The 18,171-nt window shown below is 40.7% G+C and overlaps 2 protein-coding genes across 3 annotated transcripts in view; one reads left to right on the top strand and one right to left on the bottom strand.

Moving 5' to 3' along the window:
* LOC119132080 (limbic system associated membrane protein) overlaps positions 1-7,806 on the top strand; it is a 92,091-nt gene extending 84,285 nt beyond the window's left edge. For both annotated transcript variants that reach the window (XM_037266982.1, XM_037266981.1), the window contains 4 exons: positions 473-604; positions 1,321-1,441; positions 3,496-3,644; positions 4,824-7,806. In XM_037266982.1, the coding sequence (XP_037122877.1) occupies positions 473-604; positions 1,321-1,441; positions 3,496-3,644; positions 4,824-4,921 (500 nt within the window). In that variant the 3' untranslated portion in view covers positions 4,922-7,806. The remainder of the gene's footprint in view (positions 1-472; positions 605-1,320; positions 1,442-3,495; positions 3,645-4,823) is intronic.
* Positions 7,807-8,466: 660 nt separating this feature from the next.
* On the bottom strand, positions 8,467-17,791 carry gap43 (growth associated protein 43). The gene is made up of 3 exons (XM_037266983.1): positions 17,484-17,791; positions 11,518-12,130; positions 8,467-9,664 (listed from the first exon to the last, which is right to left on the bottom strand). Exons 1-3 carry the CDS (start codon positions 17,511-17,513, stop codon positions 9,585-9,587), a joined length of 723 nt encoding a protein of 240 aa, XP_037122878.1. The 5' UTR covers positions 17,514-17,791; the 3' UTR covers positions 8,467-9,584.
* Between the last annotated feature and the right edge of the window lie 380 nt (positions 17,792-18,171).

Genomic DNA, 18,171 nt, shown 5'->3' on the forward strand with positions numbered 1-18,171 from the left:
GGCTCAAACTCAACGTCGAGATATTTATGAAGCCCAGCTTGAATGCATCCGCACGTATATTGCACACACACATACACACACATATTTCCCCAATGGACAAGATTACCCAATCTATCTTTATTACACTTCATTAAATAGATAATACACATTTATTCAGGGTGTTGTTTTTTAGCCACTGCATTTGGTCCAAAATGTGGGAAATGCTACATTAAGTGGTTCTTTAGAGAGTAAATCACATCCATTCACGCCTTGATTCTATTACTTTTGTAACACACTAGGCGAGACTACTCAAAGTGGAATTAGCTGTTTTTAATTACACACATCTCAATTGCTTAGTCGTCTCTATTTTCAATCTCATCTGTTGTTGTCATTTGCTGTACGTTTGACCTCTCTGTTTATGCTAATGAGCAGTATCCGGGGAAAATTGAGTCCACTCTGACTCATTGAATGTTCCGTGTGTCTTTCCGTACAGCCGAGCCGCTTGATGGAGAGGAGTACTTGGACATCATTGGTATAATGCGAACCCAAGCAGGTCGCTACGAATGCAAGGCCAGCAATGATGTCGCCACGCCTGACGTCAAATATGTCAATGTGATTGTCAACTGTAAGTAATCACAGACGTTTGGAAGCCGTGATGAGTATTCTCGTCATAACTCATGTCACACAGAATGTAGAGCGGATAAGAGTTGAGATTGACTAAAGGTAGCGTGGGAGGGTGATGTTTGGAGTGTGAACATTTTGAAGCACTCTTCATCCTCCCCATATAAATATGTCATTGCTATTACCGTATTTTCCGGACTATAAGGCGCACCGGACTATAAGGCGCACCTTCAATGAATGGCCCATTTTAAAACTTTGTCCTTATATACGGCGTCCCGGACTATAAGGCGCACCATTAATGCATCATGTCAGATTTTTAATCCAAATCAAATCATTCTCCATTTTATCTTTTTTATTTCAACTTAAGACACAACAAATGACTTTATAATCACAAAATAATGATCCATAGTCTTTTTGATTCATGATTCATAGTCTTCAGCGGGCCACTTATGATTGATTTCATGACACAGTGCTTCGGGCCAGTTTAAATTTAGGAATTTGGTCCATACATAAGGCGCATCGGACTATAAGGCGCACTGTCGGCTTTTGAGAACATTTTAGGTTTTTAGGTGCGCCTTATAGTCCGGAAAATACGGTCACTCTTTGTTGACTTATAAGCCAAGCATCATCATTTGCATTGATGAGCTATTGTAGTCTTTTCTGATTGGTTCGGTCACAATCTTTGAAATGCAACTGATATTTATATTTTGAACTGTGCAGACCCGCCAACCATAAAGAAAACCCAGAGCTTGGAGGCCCAGCTTGGCGGCATAGGGACGTTGGGTTGTGAAGCCAACGCTGTGCCCACACCGGAATTTGAATGGTACAGGGACGAAAAAAGGTACCTTTTTTCTTTTCTTTCCAAATGGTCTCAAGTCTAACCAGTGAACCTCAATCATTACAAAAGGGCGTAGTTTCAATTTCCACTCAGTGCATCCTAGACCACACAGGCTATTTCATGTCAGTGTCAATGCAACAGTTTTTAACACTAAGCCAATTTGCAGTGTTTTGAAGCAAGAAAGTAATTCCACCATAATAGAAGCCCGACTTGACACACAGAAAATGCTACGCGCTCCCTTGTGAAAGTGCAAATTGTGCGAGAGAAGCAGATGTTCAAGTGTAATGCAAGTCTCAAGGAGTGTAATGACTTTCCCGGATAATGACAGCTGGGACACCCTATTTCAATGTGAAGTTCCCTCCGCTCACATTGCAAATCTTCCACCATTTTTTCGTAGTCTCAATGAGAGAAACTGCAAGTGGCATTGCAGTTTTTCTTCTTGGCTATTAATAGTTATGCAACATAGTATTACCATTTATCAGTGCCTGCTTAGTTGATTTTACAGTTTACTGCTCTGGAATAAAATATCATGCACGCTGGACAATATTAATTATTCTTTTATGGTAATGCGAATGGATTTGTTTTGGTTTTTAACAGCGGAGTAACTCGTATTGGTACTGATTAAAAGAGGAAAGATGGACTTGGAGCGAGGCCCATTTGCATACTGTGGATGAGGAAGAAATTAATATCAATGAAGCATATGTCCAATTTTCTTTGTTGTCTTAATAGTTGACATTTAGTCAATTAGTAATAAATGGAATGAACACATACTTATAACCTAAGCAGATGATTTTGCTTTGAAATGTTCGTGCCACACTTGCATACAAAACCATTTTACTGTTTAAGTTACGCATAAATATTAACAATGCAGACAATCGTTTACGTGAAATGTCCAGCATTTGATTGCTTTTGCAAGAATCCCGACTATTCACAGCTGTTCCTCATAAGAATTCCTTTTTGTTTCCCCCCTGTGCATAATATCTGTCACATCTTGTAGTAATTTCCCTCTGATTAGATTCTTCTGGAAATTGATATCATTGATCAAATCAAATGTTTTCTCAACTTCCTTCATAAGTTTAACTTTATGCATAATATTTTGGAATTGTTTCCACCCTCATGTTAAAAACAGAGAAAGAACTGAGCTTAATAAATATAAAACTGAACCTTGTGTTTGGAAGATAACTCCTGGGAAATATATTTGGCAGAACCATTGAATATTCGACACTCCTGTTATTGATCCCCCGCACATGAATTCTTTCCAAATATTTCTAACAGTATAAGATTCATTGGCAAGTAGCATTGTTACAACAAGGAAATCTGCCAAACAAAATATGGGAAGCTTTTTTTTTTTTCATGTTCCAAGAAGATAAATTACTGTTCTATCTTTTCCATTTGATTTGTAATCAATAGTGAATATGTTTTTTTTTTCTCTCTTAGCTTACCTACTAGTTCATGTTTTTCATCTTCCCTTCTTGTCATGGTGGCAAATCGAAAACAAAACGCTGTGCTCTTAACCTCAGCCGTTCTCATTCACATGCACTTGTCATCACACACTCCCTCGAAGGTGCCCCAACGGGAGCCATCCGAGCTTTATGGCTTTCCTTTTCTTTTTTTGTTAATGTGTCAGCATAAACCGCTAGCGTGCCTTCTTATGGTAAGCACACATGAGCAGGATAAAGTGATCGCTCCTTAAATGAACTCTTCCTAATCATATAAAGGCCTTGATCAGCATAATGGGATCCATTATGTTGGAGGTCTTATTTAGTCGGTGGCATAACGGGGAGAGGTTAGCTCATCACTGGACCAATTGACTTACCAAATTGTATTGATTCCTTTGCACTAAGTCATATTTCAAAGTTGACATAATGAAGTGTCAGAAGCTTGGTGGTGCGAGTCGAGATGTGAGCAGCACACAAATGCTTGCTCTTAAAAAATAACAAGTGCAGACGGCTTTCTTAGTGAAATTTGAAAATGATTTTAGCCTGTTCTCATGCTTGAAAAGTTGTTTCTGATTTCCACTCCAAAGTCGGTTCATGTTATCTATTTTCCTACTCCAGGCTGTCCAATTCTGAGGCCTTCAATATCCAAGTACTTGGCACTTATACTATTCTCACCATTTCAAGTGTTACTGAAGAGGATTATGGGAAATATACTTGTGTGGCCTCTAACCGACTGGGTGTCCAAAATTCTAGTGTCTTCCTCTACAGTGAGTATAAAGGCTTTTTTTTTTTTCCTTTCTTTCTTTTTTGCCAGCAATAGCATAAAAGTATATAGTAAACTCCCATTGTGCTCCGATAACGCCTCATTCATTCAATTTGATGAGGAATCGTAAAAAGTCGGCATTGGCTCATGAGATTTAACACCTAGTGCTAGATTATCAGTGCAGAACCATTATATTGTTGAATATATGTGACAGATGAGGGATAATGTTATTTCAAGCTTTCTTTTGGCTTGGCTTGAGATTACTGTCTTTGCTGTCACCTAGTGGAGAAAAAATGTTAACGCAGTCTATCGTTTTCACCCTTGGTTGTCTGTCCAAATCTTCTCTACAGTTGCTTGCAAAAATAAAATTAGTGATAAACATCTAAAAAATATATAAAAAGTCGTATTAATTTAGTCATTAAAAGCAATTTAATTGAATACATGTGTTTGAAACAATCATGTTTTTAAATTTTAATATATTTCCATTTCTGAAGAGCATACTGTATGTGAACTTACATACATAAACAAATAAGGGACTTTTTTTTTTTTTTTTTTACAAAATTGTAACCATGATCATCTGATTTTAATCTAAATCTTGCTTTCGGAATATTCACAAGGTTCTAACTCATATATTCAAGTTGGCTATTCCTTTGAAAAGACATTTTGTGAACTACCACACTTCCAGTGGCTTGAAAATATTGGACATTGATTTACTGTTAGTTATAATTCATAATAGTGGAAGCCTTAAAATATCCTTGGCCAAAAGTAAACACACCAACAATAAAAAGTGCAAATTGTATCATCTTGTACAGCGTGTGCTTTTGGGGGCGTGGCCTAATCAATGACATCAGGAGAATGGATGGTTGGCCTATGTAGCAGCTTGCGAGTTTCTGCATTTTTGATTTATTTGACTCGTTTTACTGCTCTCCTTTTCTTTCACTGTGCTTGAACTTTAAAAAATTTTTACCAATGATGCCTTGAAAGTGGAAAAAATAAATCATGAGTTGTGACACTCGTAAGTTAACTCACTCACTTGACCAAAACATCTCAATTTCAGCAAGACAAGAAAGAAGTAGCTTTTTGTCAAGTGTACTAGCATAAAAAAAAAAAAGTGTGTCACAGACCTTGACAGGACACTGTTCTGAGGTGTCTCCTTCAAAACACTCTTGATTTCCTCCCACAGGACCTGGAACAGGCCGAGATATCAGCGGCGCCGCTTCCGTATCTCAATCACTGTGGCTCCTCATGACCTCTATCGCCTGCCTTTTCATCAAGTGTTAATACCTCTCCTCTTCTTCTGCCTCCCACTTGGCCTTTGACCTTCCCCATTCACTTCCTCTCCTACTCGCCGACATCCTTATTGCTACACCGACCTTACCGCCTCCAGACTATTTGCATCGTTACGAACACCTTACGTGCTGTCAAGCACTGCTTGCAAATATTATGCCAAGCGTCTGGTAATGAATATGACACCATAGACGTGAAAAAAAAAAAAAAAAAACATGTGAAGGACAGAATCAGCAAACAGTGCTCTTTTAATGAATTGTGTTGCTTTTTTTAATACGTACGCATTTTTTTGTTTCTGCTTTTCTGCGGCTGGTTTAGAATTTGGTGTATTTGTGTCTTTGTGGAATAACATAAAGATATTCCACTTACGAGGATGCCAACAGTCTTTTGAAGAATTTCAGCGTTCCGGATTTTGCTTATTCAGTGCAATAATATAAGTTGGAATAATCTGCCAAATTTTACATGATGAGATAGGATCAAATATTCTAGCTGCAGTATTCGTGTAGTCAAGTAAACTTTATTCAGAGTATAAATTGATCTGGTGATGAATACGATCATCAATCTTTTGTGACGTCGCTACCTTTTTTTTTTTTTCCCAACACCATTTTTTCTAAATCTCTCTCAGCCTATTCTCATGAGAATTGAGTAGGTTGTCACGTCAGATAAAATGCCAGGCAAGCAAATATTTTATCTGACTCTTCCGAGATGTTTCCAGCAGTTGGGGAAAAAAAATGGAAAGTAAATACAGTCAAATTTGTTTTGGTGCCTGAAAATGCAAACATTTTGAAAGGTATCCAAGTTTTTGAACGTTTTATTTCATCACATAAGCGCAAAACATGTCAGACTGTGAAAACGGAAGACGTTCATGTGTGCTTACGCAAGTATTTCATGACCAAAATAAAAAAATGGTGCTGGTCAAAAACATGTACTTGCAGCTCTGATTTGTTGCCACTGATATACTTTGAGCATAACTTCAACTGGCAACGGAGAATGAATCATTTGAGTTCAAGCAAATTACAAATTATTCGATTTTTTTGGTTTACAGTGGGCAGTGGAATGTCTCTTCCGGCTTGTAAGAATTCAAAACGAGAGCAGCACCATTGAATGTTTATTCACATCATGCTATTGCATCATCACGTCCCCTCTACACAACAGCTAAAATACGAAAAACATGTCTGTGCTTACACCGGTGCCGTTGTTTCTTCATTTCACCGAACCTCAAGTCACTTGCATGCTGTTTGGTCACATTTCCACTGTTGTGACAACTCAAAGTAAAGTACTGTAAAACATTTGTGTATTTACACTGACTTGATAGTGAGTGGGGCGTGTAAAGCTGTTTGCTCCTGTTTTGATTTCAAACTATGAGTTTGTTCTATACAAAAACATTTCAATGATACTTCACACTTGTAAGTGGAAAAAAAAATTAACAATAGACATTTCCGAAAGAATGTTTATTGTTTTAAATGTCATCATCATCTCGAAAATTTTTGCTTTGGACCGAGAAAATAACTCTAGACTAATGATAATTCTAATCTTTAGTGTGATGTTTCCAGAAATATCCTTTATTCAAAATGCTGGCAACAGTTGTGTCCTCGTGTGACATCCTGCTAGGTTCATCGGCCTCACTTTGACCGAGGAACAAAAACAAAACAGAATAATTGGCCTTGCGTTAAGAGACCATAGACAACCAAAGAAGATTAATTTCCATTTTGCAATTTTCAACAAAATCAGAAAGAACTCCGTATAACATACTGAAGGATCCTTTCACAGGTCATCTCAGAGTCCAGCCAACACCCAAAGTGCCATCCTAAGATGAATAAACCAACCACAACATTGATACAGCTCTGGTTGGATCTCATTCCAAGTGGTAGTAATGTTGTGGCTGGTTAATGTATTTCCATTTGTGTAGTTCACAAAAGTGATATTCTAATAGCTTGTACGCTTTGTTATTATGAACAAATACGCTCTTGTTTTTCTGTTTGTGCCACAGAAACCATATTTGTCGTGGAAATGTAATTTACTTTCCAAATCATCGAGACGTTATCTGAACCAAACACCATATTGACATTGAATAAAAATACACACCTCATCCATCTTATTTTCTGCCACATATCCTGTTGAGGGTTGCGGATGAGCCACGTGACAGCTGATTGTGAGCTCAAGGCAACGTCTCACTCTGGACTGGTCACCAGTCAATCCTATAGACAAAAACAGCATACACAGCTTTGTGAAGTTTTCACTAAACCTCCCATGCATGTTTGTGGACAGCTGGCAGTCTAAACAGGAAAATTGTATGGCAGATACAATCAATTCATTTATGGTCCTTCAGACCGATGTCCAATTCCGTCCTTGCAGTTAGAAAGCAATCCATCGGCACTTAATGTTTTACACCTCACCACTGCTGAACTTGACACCAGACAAGCATGTGGCAAGCGAAAGTTCAAGGGTGACAATTCTTTCGAATTCTTTCTTTATGTCCTCTGTGTGTATATACAGTGTGATGTTTCTACAGTAGAATGTTGTAAAATCAACAAAGCCTCTAACTGCAAGTATTCAATGGGAAAATGTAACAATGGCATTTGTACTTAAGATTCAATCAAGCATTAAGGAACAGCAATGTCCCACTTTTGTCTATTTTACTTAACTTTATTATGGCATAAGGTAATTGCAGTTTCTTAAAAAAAAAAAGATATGTAATAAAAGTAAATGAGATTATGTTCATAAAAGAGAATAAAAGTTGTTTGAATTCAATGTTATGTACTTGAATGTGACTAGCGATGTTGTGTAACTTTTGGAGGTGGACACACAGAATCTTCAATGAAACTGTTGTGTTTATAACCATGTAACATGCTAATAAAAGAATATATGTATTGTTACAATCTCTCTGACAGACATTTTTGTCCCTGAGAAAAATCTGCTTTAATGCCAGCACATCATTTTGCAGGAATTGTCAGTATGGAAAGCTGATTTAGCATTGCAGTCTTTGTCCTCACTAAAAAGACAATTTCACACACTATAACAATTAAGGTGCACTAATAGAACGACTGTGTTTTATAAATAAGGATGCTCATCTTTCCAAATCAGCGTCAATTTTGTAATTTCGCCACAAGGTGTCGTAAGAGAGCAAATCATCCCAATGCTGAGCCATGTACGTAGGGTTGTAATGGCAAATAAAAATTGTAATTGAGTTTACCTTTAACACAAATGAAATGTTGCACAAGTTACTGTATGTGCATGTTTATCATGTTAATAAAACATCAATACGTGAAAGTTTTAACCATCTGTTCTGTACCGTTGGAGACAACAGGACAAAATGAAATCTAAAATCATAATAACTCCACAGTAGTGAAGATAATTTGGGTCAAAATGTAGTTTCACAGACTTCAGCAGGACTTTGAATTGTGACAGCTATAGTTTGTAAACGAGTTTAATTGTGCTGACGTCATTTTAGAATAATGTGGATGTCCTTTTTGTCCTCATTGTGTTGCAGGTATACACTAAACTGGTAAGAGTGGCAACTTTTGAAACAAACACCACAATTAATGTTGGTAATTGGCACATTTGCTTTATTTCGAAAACAGACATTGAAACCATTTGTAATCATTTTTTTTCCTCACAAGTTGGAATTCTTTGTTAGGTTGAAACTGGACATTGCACTCACTGAAACATAGGAAAAGTTTTTTGTTTTGTTTGTTTGCTCATTCATGTGTTCATTTTTTTAATGTATTTTTCTTAACGTCTGTGCAAGAGGATTATCCCAATTCATATAAACGGTCATAACAACACCAAAGACATCAAAAAGAAGCCGCCACACCTCTTAAGTTTGGGTAAATGCAAAAACTTTCCTCTCAGAGGGAGAGTTCCCATCATGCATCTGGTTCGATGGTTCATGCTACTGCTCTCCTATTTGAGTGGCAGAATCCAAGTTTTCATGTCATAATACTAAACAGATTTCTAAGGTTTATGATACGATTATGGCATTTCCATATTGGCAACAGGTCCTTTTCTGCAAATGAGGCTTAAGACAGTTTGTAAAAGGGGGGTTGTTATTCAAGCTTGAATGAGTCAAGCGGAGTAGTAGCGAGAGCTCTCCAACTGGAAATGACACACATTTGAGTATACATTCTTATCATAATGTTTTGTATTTCCCATTTGCTGCGTTTTCAATACGCGTGAACTGTAACGAAAACTCGAGTTGCATGTTAAAACCAGCTTTTTTTTTTGTGCGTGCACTGGCAAAAGTCCAGATTTCGTTTGCAATGTGTGCATTGCAAAGCAGATAAAGATGAATTTGTTTGCTCTAAATATGAAATGTGTATCCATCCAGTTGGGAGTTTTACAATCCACTGCCAAACCGTTTACAATACATGGCAAAGGATGCTAGAAATCAAATCTTTCTCCTCATTAGCATAACAATCATATTTCAGAATCATCAACAACAACAACATCATCATCACCACGTCATCATAATATTAGCTTGAGCCAAAAAACGTCACGCTGGAAACTCCCCCAACATGAGAAAATCATTGCCACACAAAAAATGACAAACAAATAAAATCGGACTGCCTTTGCACCGGGAAGACAAAGAGCAACCTTTTTTTAGATTTTCGTTTTTCTTCATTCTCTTAATTCTTCTTTTTGGAGGTTAGACTTTGCCTTAGTCGTCCTTGGACTCGGGGGCCTCTGCGCCTGCATCTGCTTGGGTCTCCCCCTCCGCTTTAGACTCCTCTGCAGCATCTGAGAGAAAAGATGGGTCGGAAATAAAATTCAGAGGAGGCCGTACAAGGAGACTGAAAAATGAGCTGGAGAAAGACGGTTTGCCCATCAGGGCCGAGAATAATCCATCTGGCCCTTTGAGATATTGCACATCAAAAGTCTGAGTTAAAGTGTTGCTCACACATAAGCAGTCAAGAGTGTAAGGCAGAAGTTGCTCATGTCTGTGAGATCATAGAGACTGTAAATAATAAGAAGGGTGCGCGCTCTTAATGGCTCCTTTAAATATTTAAAGTGAGAGCACTCCAACCTGTCAAGTCTGATATCATGTGATATCCTCAGGCTAAACCACTCTGAGAATTTGATACCGTTACATGTAACTATGATCCATTGCGGTGGAAATTATTTTGATTGCTGATGAAATTACAAAATGTGTGCCCTTGTGGTTTGAGGGGGCTTACTCCATAGTTTGTAAAATCAGCCCAGCCTTGATCATCTTCCAAAAAAGTTGATGTCATAAGCTGCACGACAATGAACTCATCCTCTTATATAGATTGAAAGGGGACGTCGGTGCATTTGAAACTTGGAAGATGACGTGTGTAAGTGCTGATACATTAATGTTTAAATGGTGATGGGACTCAAGACATTATGAGTCATATCGGAGAACTTACAGGTTGAGTATAATTAGCGCACGAGCCTGAGTCATCATAATGTACTTATGAAAAAAAATCCGGTGAGTGCAGATGAGCTCACAATCGACATCATCGTTTTTTTGGGGGGGAAGTCTTAGTAAGCAAGTGATATCACTTTCCTGATTTGATTTCATTTTGGGACATATGAGGACAAGAAAATGGTTTGCGGGATGGGCGGATGGAGTCTCTGGGAAGCTTATCTTGTTTGCCGATTTATGTTTCGATTCTTTTTATGTGTGTACCGGGCCTTGAGTTGTGTTAATCAAGCAGATGGGGGCCAATGGTTCCTCATGCGTGACAGACATCCCCGGTGTGGATCGTGACCGGTATGGTTCATTAATCATTCATCTGAATCAGAACACCTGTTATCTACGCTCTTGCTCTATGCGGGACAGCTATCCCATTGAGGTGGTTGGTAACTATGACAACGCAGAGACAGTGCTGCTTGGTGACCTAGATTCAGTGTAGCGCTCCAGTTGGTGTGCGCCGTTGTGGGTGTGTGTGTGTGTGTGTGTGTGTGTGTGTGTGTGTGTGTGTGTGTGTGTGTGTGTGTGTGTGTGTGTGTGTGTGTGTGTGTGTGTGTGTGTGTGTGTGTGTGTGTGTGTGTGTGTGTGTGTGTGTGTGTGTGTGTGTGTGTGTGTGTGTGTCTCACGCCCCCGCCTATTCCAGACTGAGCATGCTCCATTAACTGTAGTGTACCTGTCTGGCCCAGACAGGAGAATCCGTGGGCCACAGATGGAGTAGTACCGTCGTAGAACCATTTTCCTTTCCAAAGTGCTGATTTAATTGGAAAACAAATGTGTTTGGAGTTTTGAAGGTCATCAACCAAGATCAAGCAACCTTGTGAGTTCAGCTTGAAGATCATAAAAAAAAAATTCATAATGGGTTGTCTGATGTAATGTGGTACACTGATGTTAACCAGTAGAGGTCTGCCAAAAATCTTTAAATCTTGGAGGCAGGGCCAAGCAGCTATTTGCTGGGGTGCTTGCCAAGTGGCCCATCAGTTATTTTTATTGAGCATTTTAATTGTGCAGTGTCAAAGATCGTATTAGTCTGTGAACTCAATACCCTTTTTCCACTCGTTCATGGTTCCTACGGACTGAAGAACTGTGCGATTGTTCCTGTTTTGAGTTTTATTTTTCAATACCTGTCAGAAAGATTGGGATTTCTAACAATAATCCATACCTTTGTCTTTTGTTTGGTCAAGCTCCGCCTTTTCGGGTGTCGGGCTGACAGCAGCAGGCACGTCGGCTTGTCTGGCCTCCTCCTTTTTCTCTTCACCCTCCTCCACCTTCTCCTCAGCTGTGGCTGTGGTGGGACTCTTGACTCCTGCAGCTGGGGCCTCCACATCTTTGGGCTTCTCTCCAGCTTTCTCCTCCATCTTTGGCTCCTCTTTGGCCGGCTCGGAGGATGCCGCGGGTGCTGCCCCTACTGGAGACGTTGCTGCTCCTGCAGGAGAGGGAGCGGCGGCTGCTGGTGAGTTAGCAGGCTTTTCTGCCGCCGGGCTTTTGGCTTGGCTCGTTTCCTCTTCCTTTTTCCCCTTATCTTCTGCAGCATCGGCCTCTTCGGCTGGAGATCCTTCTGCTTTCTTCACCTCCTCACCGCCCTCAGTCGCTTCTTCCGCAGCAGCAGGATTGTCTCCGTCCTTCTCTTCATCTCCATCTTTCATCTTTTTCCGAGTTATGTGTCCACGGAAGCTGGCCTGTATTTTGGTGGCAGCCTTATGAGCCTTGTCTTCAGGTTTGTTGGTGGTCCCATCCTGCTCAATTTTCTGGTCCGCATCCTCATTTTTCTCCACCTGGTCGCCAAGAATGAAGTTTCATTCAATTATTCTGACAAAAATATATAGTGAGCAACATGAATATGCAAATATCAAGTCTTCGAATACAGTGGTGAAATATATTGCTTGAGAATGATCATCTCAAGCTGTCATGCTGGAAAACCTTCTTATTTACCTTTTAAAGTAAATAAAGGCTAGATAGAAGATGTTTTTAAAAATGGAAAAGGACAGGTGTTAGTGAACTTGAGAATCGGTAAGCCTGATGTAGAAGTACTGGACAGGTTGGGTCAACGAGTTGGGAAAAAAAATGCGAGTGTAAGGCGGGATGAGGACCATGGTTAGGAAAAGGACAAGGAGTTATTAAAAGGGGACCGTTATATTACCTTTGGTTACTGGATCCAAAGTTGTCCATCAAATTGTGGGTTGTGTTATGAGTCATTTAATCATCTAATGAAAAGAAATCAAATCAAATAAAGGAAAGAATGATGAGCACTGAAAATGCAAAGAAAAATTTACAGTAATACATTCAAAATAAATAAGCAAACAAATTGAGGTTAAATATCTTTTAACCAATCAAAAGCATCGAATGAACAGATTAGAAAATGTGGATAAGCAACATCAATGCAAACGCAAATTGTGCATGCAAGCAGTGTAACATAAGTAAATGATAAAGATGCAGACTCAATTTGGGTTTTTTCTGATTGATTGATTTCAGTCCTTTCTCTTATCTTAGCAATGATTTATAGAGGCAGAAGCCGATTTTTAACTGTCATGTGCTATTTAGTACCATGGTGAATCATGAAATGACAAATTGTTGCATGGCTTGATCATTCAAATTGACGATAAGCAATTTTTATGGTGTACATGAATATTCATAAATGTCCCCCAAGTAATAACAAAATCCAATCATAAAGTTGTTCTCCAAAAGAATGGCTCTACCTCTCAAAAAATCTGCTTTCTGGGACTCAGTCTCATCTGGCTGCTAGGAAACCAACTGCCTGCTTCAATTTCCTCAGCATTCACTACCATGTCCCTTCCAACTATCAAAGGTTACCTTGGCAACCAGAGTGCTAACTCATCGCAGTGCTGTCTGCTGCTTGGTGCAATGAAAGACTTTCTTGATTGGCAGTGTACCTGACCTCTTGCCAGCCGATAGGAGCTTATAAATCAGGGGCTGCAATCTAAGAAGGGGGGGGGGGGGGGGGGGGTCCTGGGACGTTGTGTCAAAGTGCAGTGGGGGGGGGGGGTCAAGAGGTGCTGATAGTCGTTTTTATTTTCTCTGTGTGTGTGTGCGTGCGTGTGATATAGATATATATAGCACGTTGGTGTGACATGATGTAGAATCTGCAGGCCCTAAAACCAACATGTCATCTTCAGGGTCACCGTGTCAGTTGAGTATTGCTGAGGCGACGACAAGGTGCAGAGGTGCCGCTATATTCACATTTGACGCCCAAAGGTTCAAAAAGGTGTAAATCCTGCCTAATAACATCCACTTCTTAATACATACTACCCTGAGCAATTTAGCTTCATTATATTACAAATATATACTTTTGTACTGTGATAAGATGGAGTCCTAATAAGCTAAGTCCCCGGTGACTTACTGGGCCTTTTATCACGACTGATCCCATTGGTGCTTACAATTGCCAAAATTTGACCCAAGCACTTAACTCTAAATAGAATTACTTACTGGCCGCATACAATGAATCAGGCAGGGAGAGAGGAAGACAGCAAGGGACGAGGGTGTCTGGGAATATGGTGCTATGACATCATTATTGGATCGGAGGGGGTTGTCGGCTACTTTAGAGATTAGGGTGTGTGAGTGCAAATGTAATAACGTGCCAGAAGTGATCTCATATGAGTTTATGAGGATGAAGGGGAAGATCATCATCCTGGTTGGAGCGCATTTGTGGCATCATCGTTTGCATTATTGATACCGATTTTTTTTTGGTTTCCGTTCCAGAATGCTTAACTTCGTGATACTTTTATATTCTATGGACTTTTATGATTCACTGCAGTGGTAATTGATAGAACCTGCGATAAACTAGAAGCGATAAATGATTAACCTTGCAGCAAAAAAAAAAAAAAAAGTGATTTTCAAAAATGTATTTAGTGTCTCACGTGTATTATATTCCACCTCAAATCCGCTTCATGTTAATTAAATCCCGGTCACGTACCCCCATTGCAGGCGCTATTCCCCTCTGTATCTGTGCAGCACACATTTTCATTCAAAAAAAAAAATCCAGCAGCACTGCCCACGGGTACAAGCAGACCACTCCCATCACTTCACAATGGACCACCATTTCGACCTGATTACTTAGCAGAATTTTCAAACTCCTGATTTGGACTCCAAAATATCTTAATACAATGTGAGTCAATTTACATTACAATTCTGCAATTTGGATAACAAAAGCTATGATGTTGGAAAATCACAAGATGATTACACTACAATAAGTGCTCAAATTTGGATTAAATTAATCACTTGACTCAGAGTCTGAATTTGTTCAGCACATAATCTAACCACTGGATATTTCTATTACATGTGCAGTCTGTTGCGCTCTCTGTCTGCCTCTGCCCTTGGGTGGGTACCAGCTGTCGTGAGAACCACACCCAGAGTCGTTCGGCTGGAGATCTATAAGCACACATGCACGGACACCCCATCCCCCAACAATGACACAGTAGCAATCCGCCACCTCAGTGTCTCGTTGCCGGGGCCATTAGAGGCTTGTTTCAGAAAGGGGGGGGAGGGAAGGATGAGACAGTGGAGCGTTAGGATGAGTGATGCTTGATGTGCCGTGGAAGCACTTGTCACAAAAATGAACATGTCAGGTATGCAGTTTTCCTCCTCCATCCCGCCGCTCGGTCCGATGCGGTGGAACACCCACGAGAAATGATTTGATTCCCTCTTTTTGCTTCATTTGCAAAGGATTAAAAAGTCAATTCAATGTCATGTGTCTCTGTTTAATTTGCAATTATTGCACATATGTTAACAGTTAGATCTCTCCTGTGCTTTCTGAAAAAAAGAATATTGACTATAGGATCAAAGTCTAATTGTAGTTAGTGATGGAGAAATGATCCAGACACCAAGCGGCAAACATGCTGTCTGTGCCATCTTGACTTTGTTTCTTACCAAGGCAGCTCTGCTTTCATTCTCTCTGTCGCTCTCTCTCTCACTCGCTCTCTCTCCTCTCGCTGTCTCGCTCACCCAGCCTAAGCACCACACCCTTGTAGCCAACTATCTCCTGCAGATGAGTCTAGGGCGGCTCAGGTGGCGACGGCGACAGGTCGCCATCGCCGCATCACTCTTTGGCCGTCAATCAGTGAGCGATGTTACAGGATGCACGACTTCCTTTAACGACAAAATGCTTGGCGGCGAGTAATATGTGACCGTATGCTAGCATCATTACATCCTCTGGAGCAGCCTTTAATTCAATTACCCTGACTCGCTGTCTGAACAAAGGCTCTGCAATCACCACTCATCTGACAAGGGAGCGAGGGATGAGGAGAGATGCAGGTGGGGGAGGAGGAGAGGAGAAAAGCATGGCCGGACCGGACATGATGTGGTGGCCACAGGAGAGCAGGCAATGTGGGCTGTGGCTTATGCTACAGCTAAATCGAAGTTGAAGCGGAGATAAGAATCATGGCGGGTGGAGTGGGAGGATTTGAAAGTGGAGGCATAGGAGACAGGCAGGTGTGGTCTTGAGATGAGGATTAACTGTAAAAAATGGTGGTGGGCGGAGCTAAGGAGAAGCTATTAGGGTAAATTAGATTTAGCTTCTTAAGAGTGCACTTTTTGTTTGAATTAAGATGAGACCTTCCCTGGAAAAAGGATTCTGGATGGAAAAACCTAATTTGACTTCCAAAAATAAAGGTTGCTCAATTGATTTGTGTCCAAAGACTAAATTTACAGCCACTCCCTTAGCACATGGCTTTTCATTATGGCAGAGCGCAATGCAACATTGTTAATTTTTTTTCTTCTCATAATTACAGTCAGTCCATCAAAGCTGACGTCGAGAGATTTGGATGTTCATCCCAGGAGTTGCACTCATGCTTGAAGCAGCCTTCGGCGTGGGGAAAGCTCGCTAAAAGCCGGCGCCTCACCCACCACATGGCTGCAGTGTGCAGCATGCCGGCTTTCTCCCACCCCCTCCCTCCCTTCCTCCCTCCATGTTTCCGCCCCTTCTTCCCCACCTCCTCCAACCATCATCCCCCGTTCTGCTGCCATCCACGTTCATTTCCTTTCTGCCTTCCTGCACCCACCCCAACTCATTACCTTCTGCCATATATTAAGTCTCATTTAAATGGTTATTTTACCTGCACTGCCCCCCTCCCCACTCATGCATTGCACCTTTCAATGCATCTACAGTGCACTGAAAATATTCATCTCGGTATTCCGGCTTCTTTTTCCTGCTATCACGCCTTACCTTAGTTCTGTCTTCTGTCTGCCACGGTCAATATGACTCATCCAGAAATGAATGAAGCAATGAAATGCCATCAAAATCTACCATGTCAGGACTCCGATAAAATCACATTCACATTTGATTAACGACAGCGGAGGGGGGGAATTGACTCTTGTCAATCAAAATGGAAAATATTCCCATGATGGTACCTCTTCTACTACTCGGATCCACCCATTTCCATGCAGCACCTTGTCTGCCTGTTTTTAAAAAAATCCTGAGCTAACGAGCCAACGCCACCCTTTCACACTCTTTAAATAAGTGCACACTTCATTGTAGCCTCCGTCGGCAGGATCCACTCATAGAGCTGGAGGGCTATGATAATCTATTTAGACTCATTTATTCCCATTGTAATCCCGCGAGGCCGCTGACATGATGGTGCTGCTCACTCACTCTGCACCCCACCCAGTTTTTTTCCCCTCTCTCCTCCTCACTGTGTAAATGTACTTTTTTTGGGGTGTCACCCACTTCTTCTCAAGACAATAGAAAGTCTGATTTAACCATCCTGGCGTCAGTTAGTAAGTTTAATATGTACAATGAAGTGTTTGACAATACGGAAGCTATCGAGTGTCTCTCGATATTCTTTCACTTTTAACAAGTGCATGATCAATGCCGCTTCAGATCATATTACTTAAACTGCAAATGCGTGATGAGTTCCGAGAGGCATCGTAGCAGCAACGTCCATTCATGGAGGATAATTGCATCCACAAGGCGTGTCTGGTGTCTCTGTAGAGAAGCCACTATAGGAAGACAAACTGTCCACCCACCCCTAAATCCAAGTCATTTACATCAACATCTTCTATACCCTCCTGACAGTAAAGGAACACGCTGAAAGTTCAAAGTTGAGATGCAGCATTTTACCACATGATAAGAGCTGGAAAATGGAAATGGATGAAAAGCAAATCAGAGCACTTTACCGGTTTGGTTCTTCTTATGCAGCACAGCATAGTTGTTGTCGTAGTATCCTCCCTTTTTCTTCTCGGCTTCTTTCTTTCCCTTTTGCTTCTTTTCTCTTCTTCTCTCACCCCCCTCTCTCTCTCTCTCTCCCTCTCTCTCTCTCTCTCTCTCGCGTGCACACACTCGCCGGTTTTCGTGCACACGCACGCACACACTCACACACACACACACTTTCTCTCTCTCTGGCTGTATCAACAGCTATGCTGCCCAGTGCATTTACTCTTACCAGTCTGCACATATGCGCTCTCTGCCTGGTTGCACCTCTCTCTTCCTCTCTCTTTTTTGCCCCCCACCCCCTTGCCTGACAATGACGACAAGCCCGCCCCTTAAAACCCCACCCTTTGCCTCACCCCTTCTTCTATCCTTCTTTCACACTATCCCCCACTTCTCTCTATCCCCCTTTTCTCACTCATGGGGGGTCATCTCCACCATTTAGTTTATATCAGCACTCCTCTTTTTTTACATCTTTCAGCCAAACTACAGACTATTAAGAAATTTTATTTCAATGTTTTTCACATTGTATTCTCCTGTCACAACTATAATAGCACTTGTTCACCCAATAAGATTTTTTTTCCCTAAATAGATGCTTTGCAAATGGACTGTGTCTTTTTTTTCTTGTTAGGCTGCCTTTCCAACAGTGTACAAAGC

Source organism: Syngnathus acus, chromosome 13 (assembly GCF_901709675.1).
Source record: "Syngnathus acus chromosome 13, fSynAcu1.2, whole genome shotgun sequence".
Lineage (NCBI taxonomy): Eukaryota > Metazoa > Chordata > Actinopteri > Syngnathiformes > Syngnathidae > Syngnathus > Syngnathus acus.

Coding starts and splice junctions, on each gene's coding strand:
- gap43 (XM_037266983.1), bottom strand. CDS start 17,513: ATGCTGTGCTGCATAAGAAGAACCAAACCG. Junction 12,131..17,483: donor GCATAAGAAGAACCAAACCG/GTAAAGTGCTCT, acceptor CTTGGCGACCAG/GTGGAGAAAAATGAGGATGC. Junction 9,665..11,517: donor TGACCAAACAAAAGACAAAG/GTATGGATTATT, acceptor CTTTTCTCTCAG/ATGCTGCAGAGGAGTCTAAA.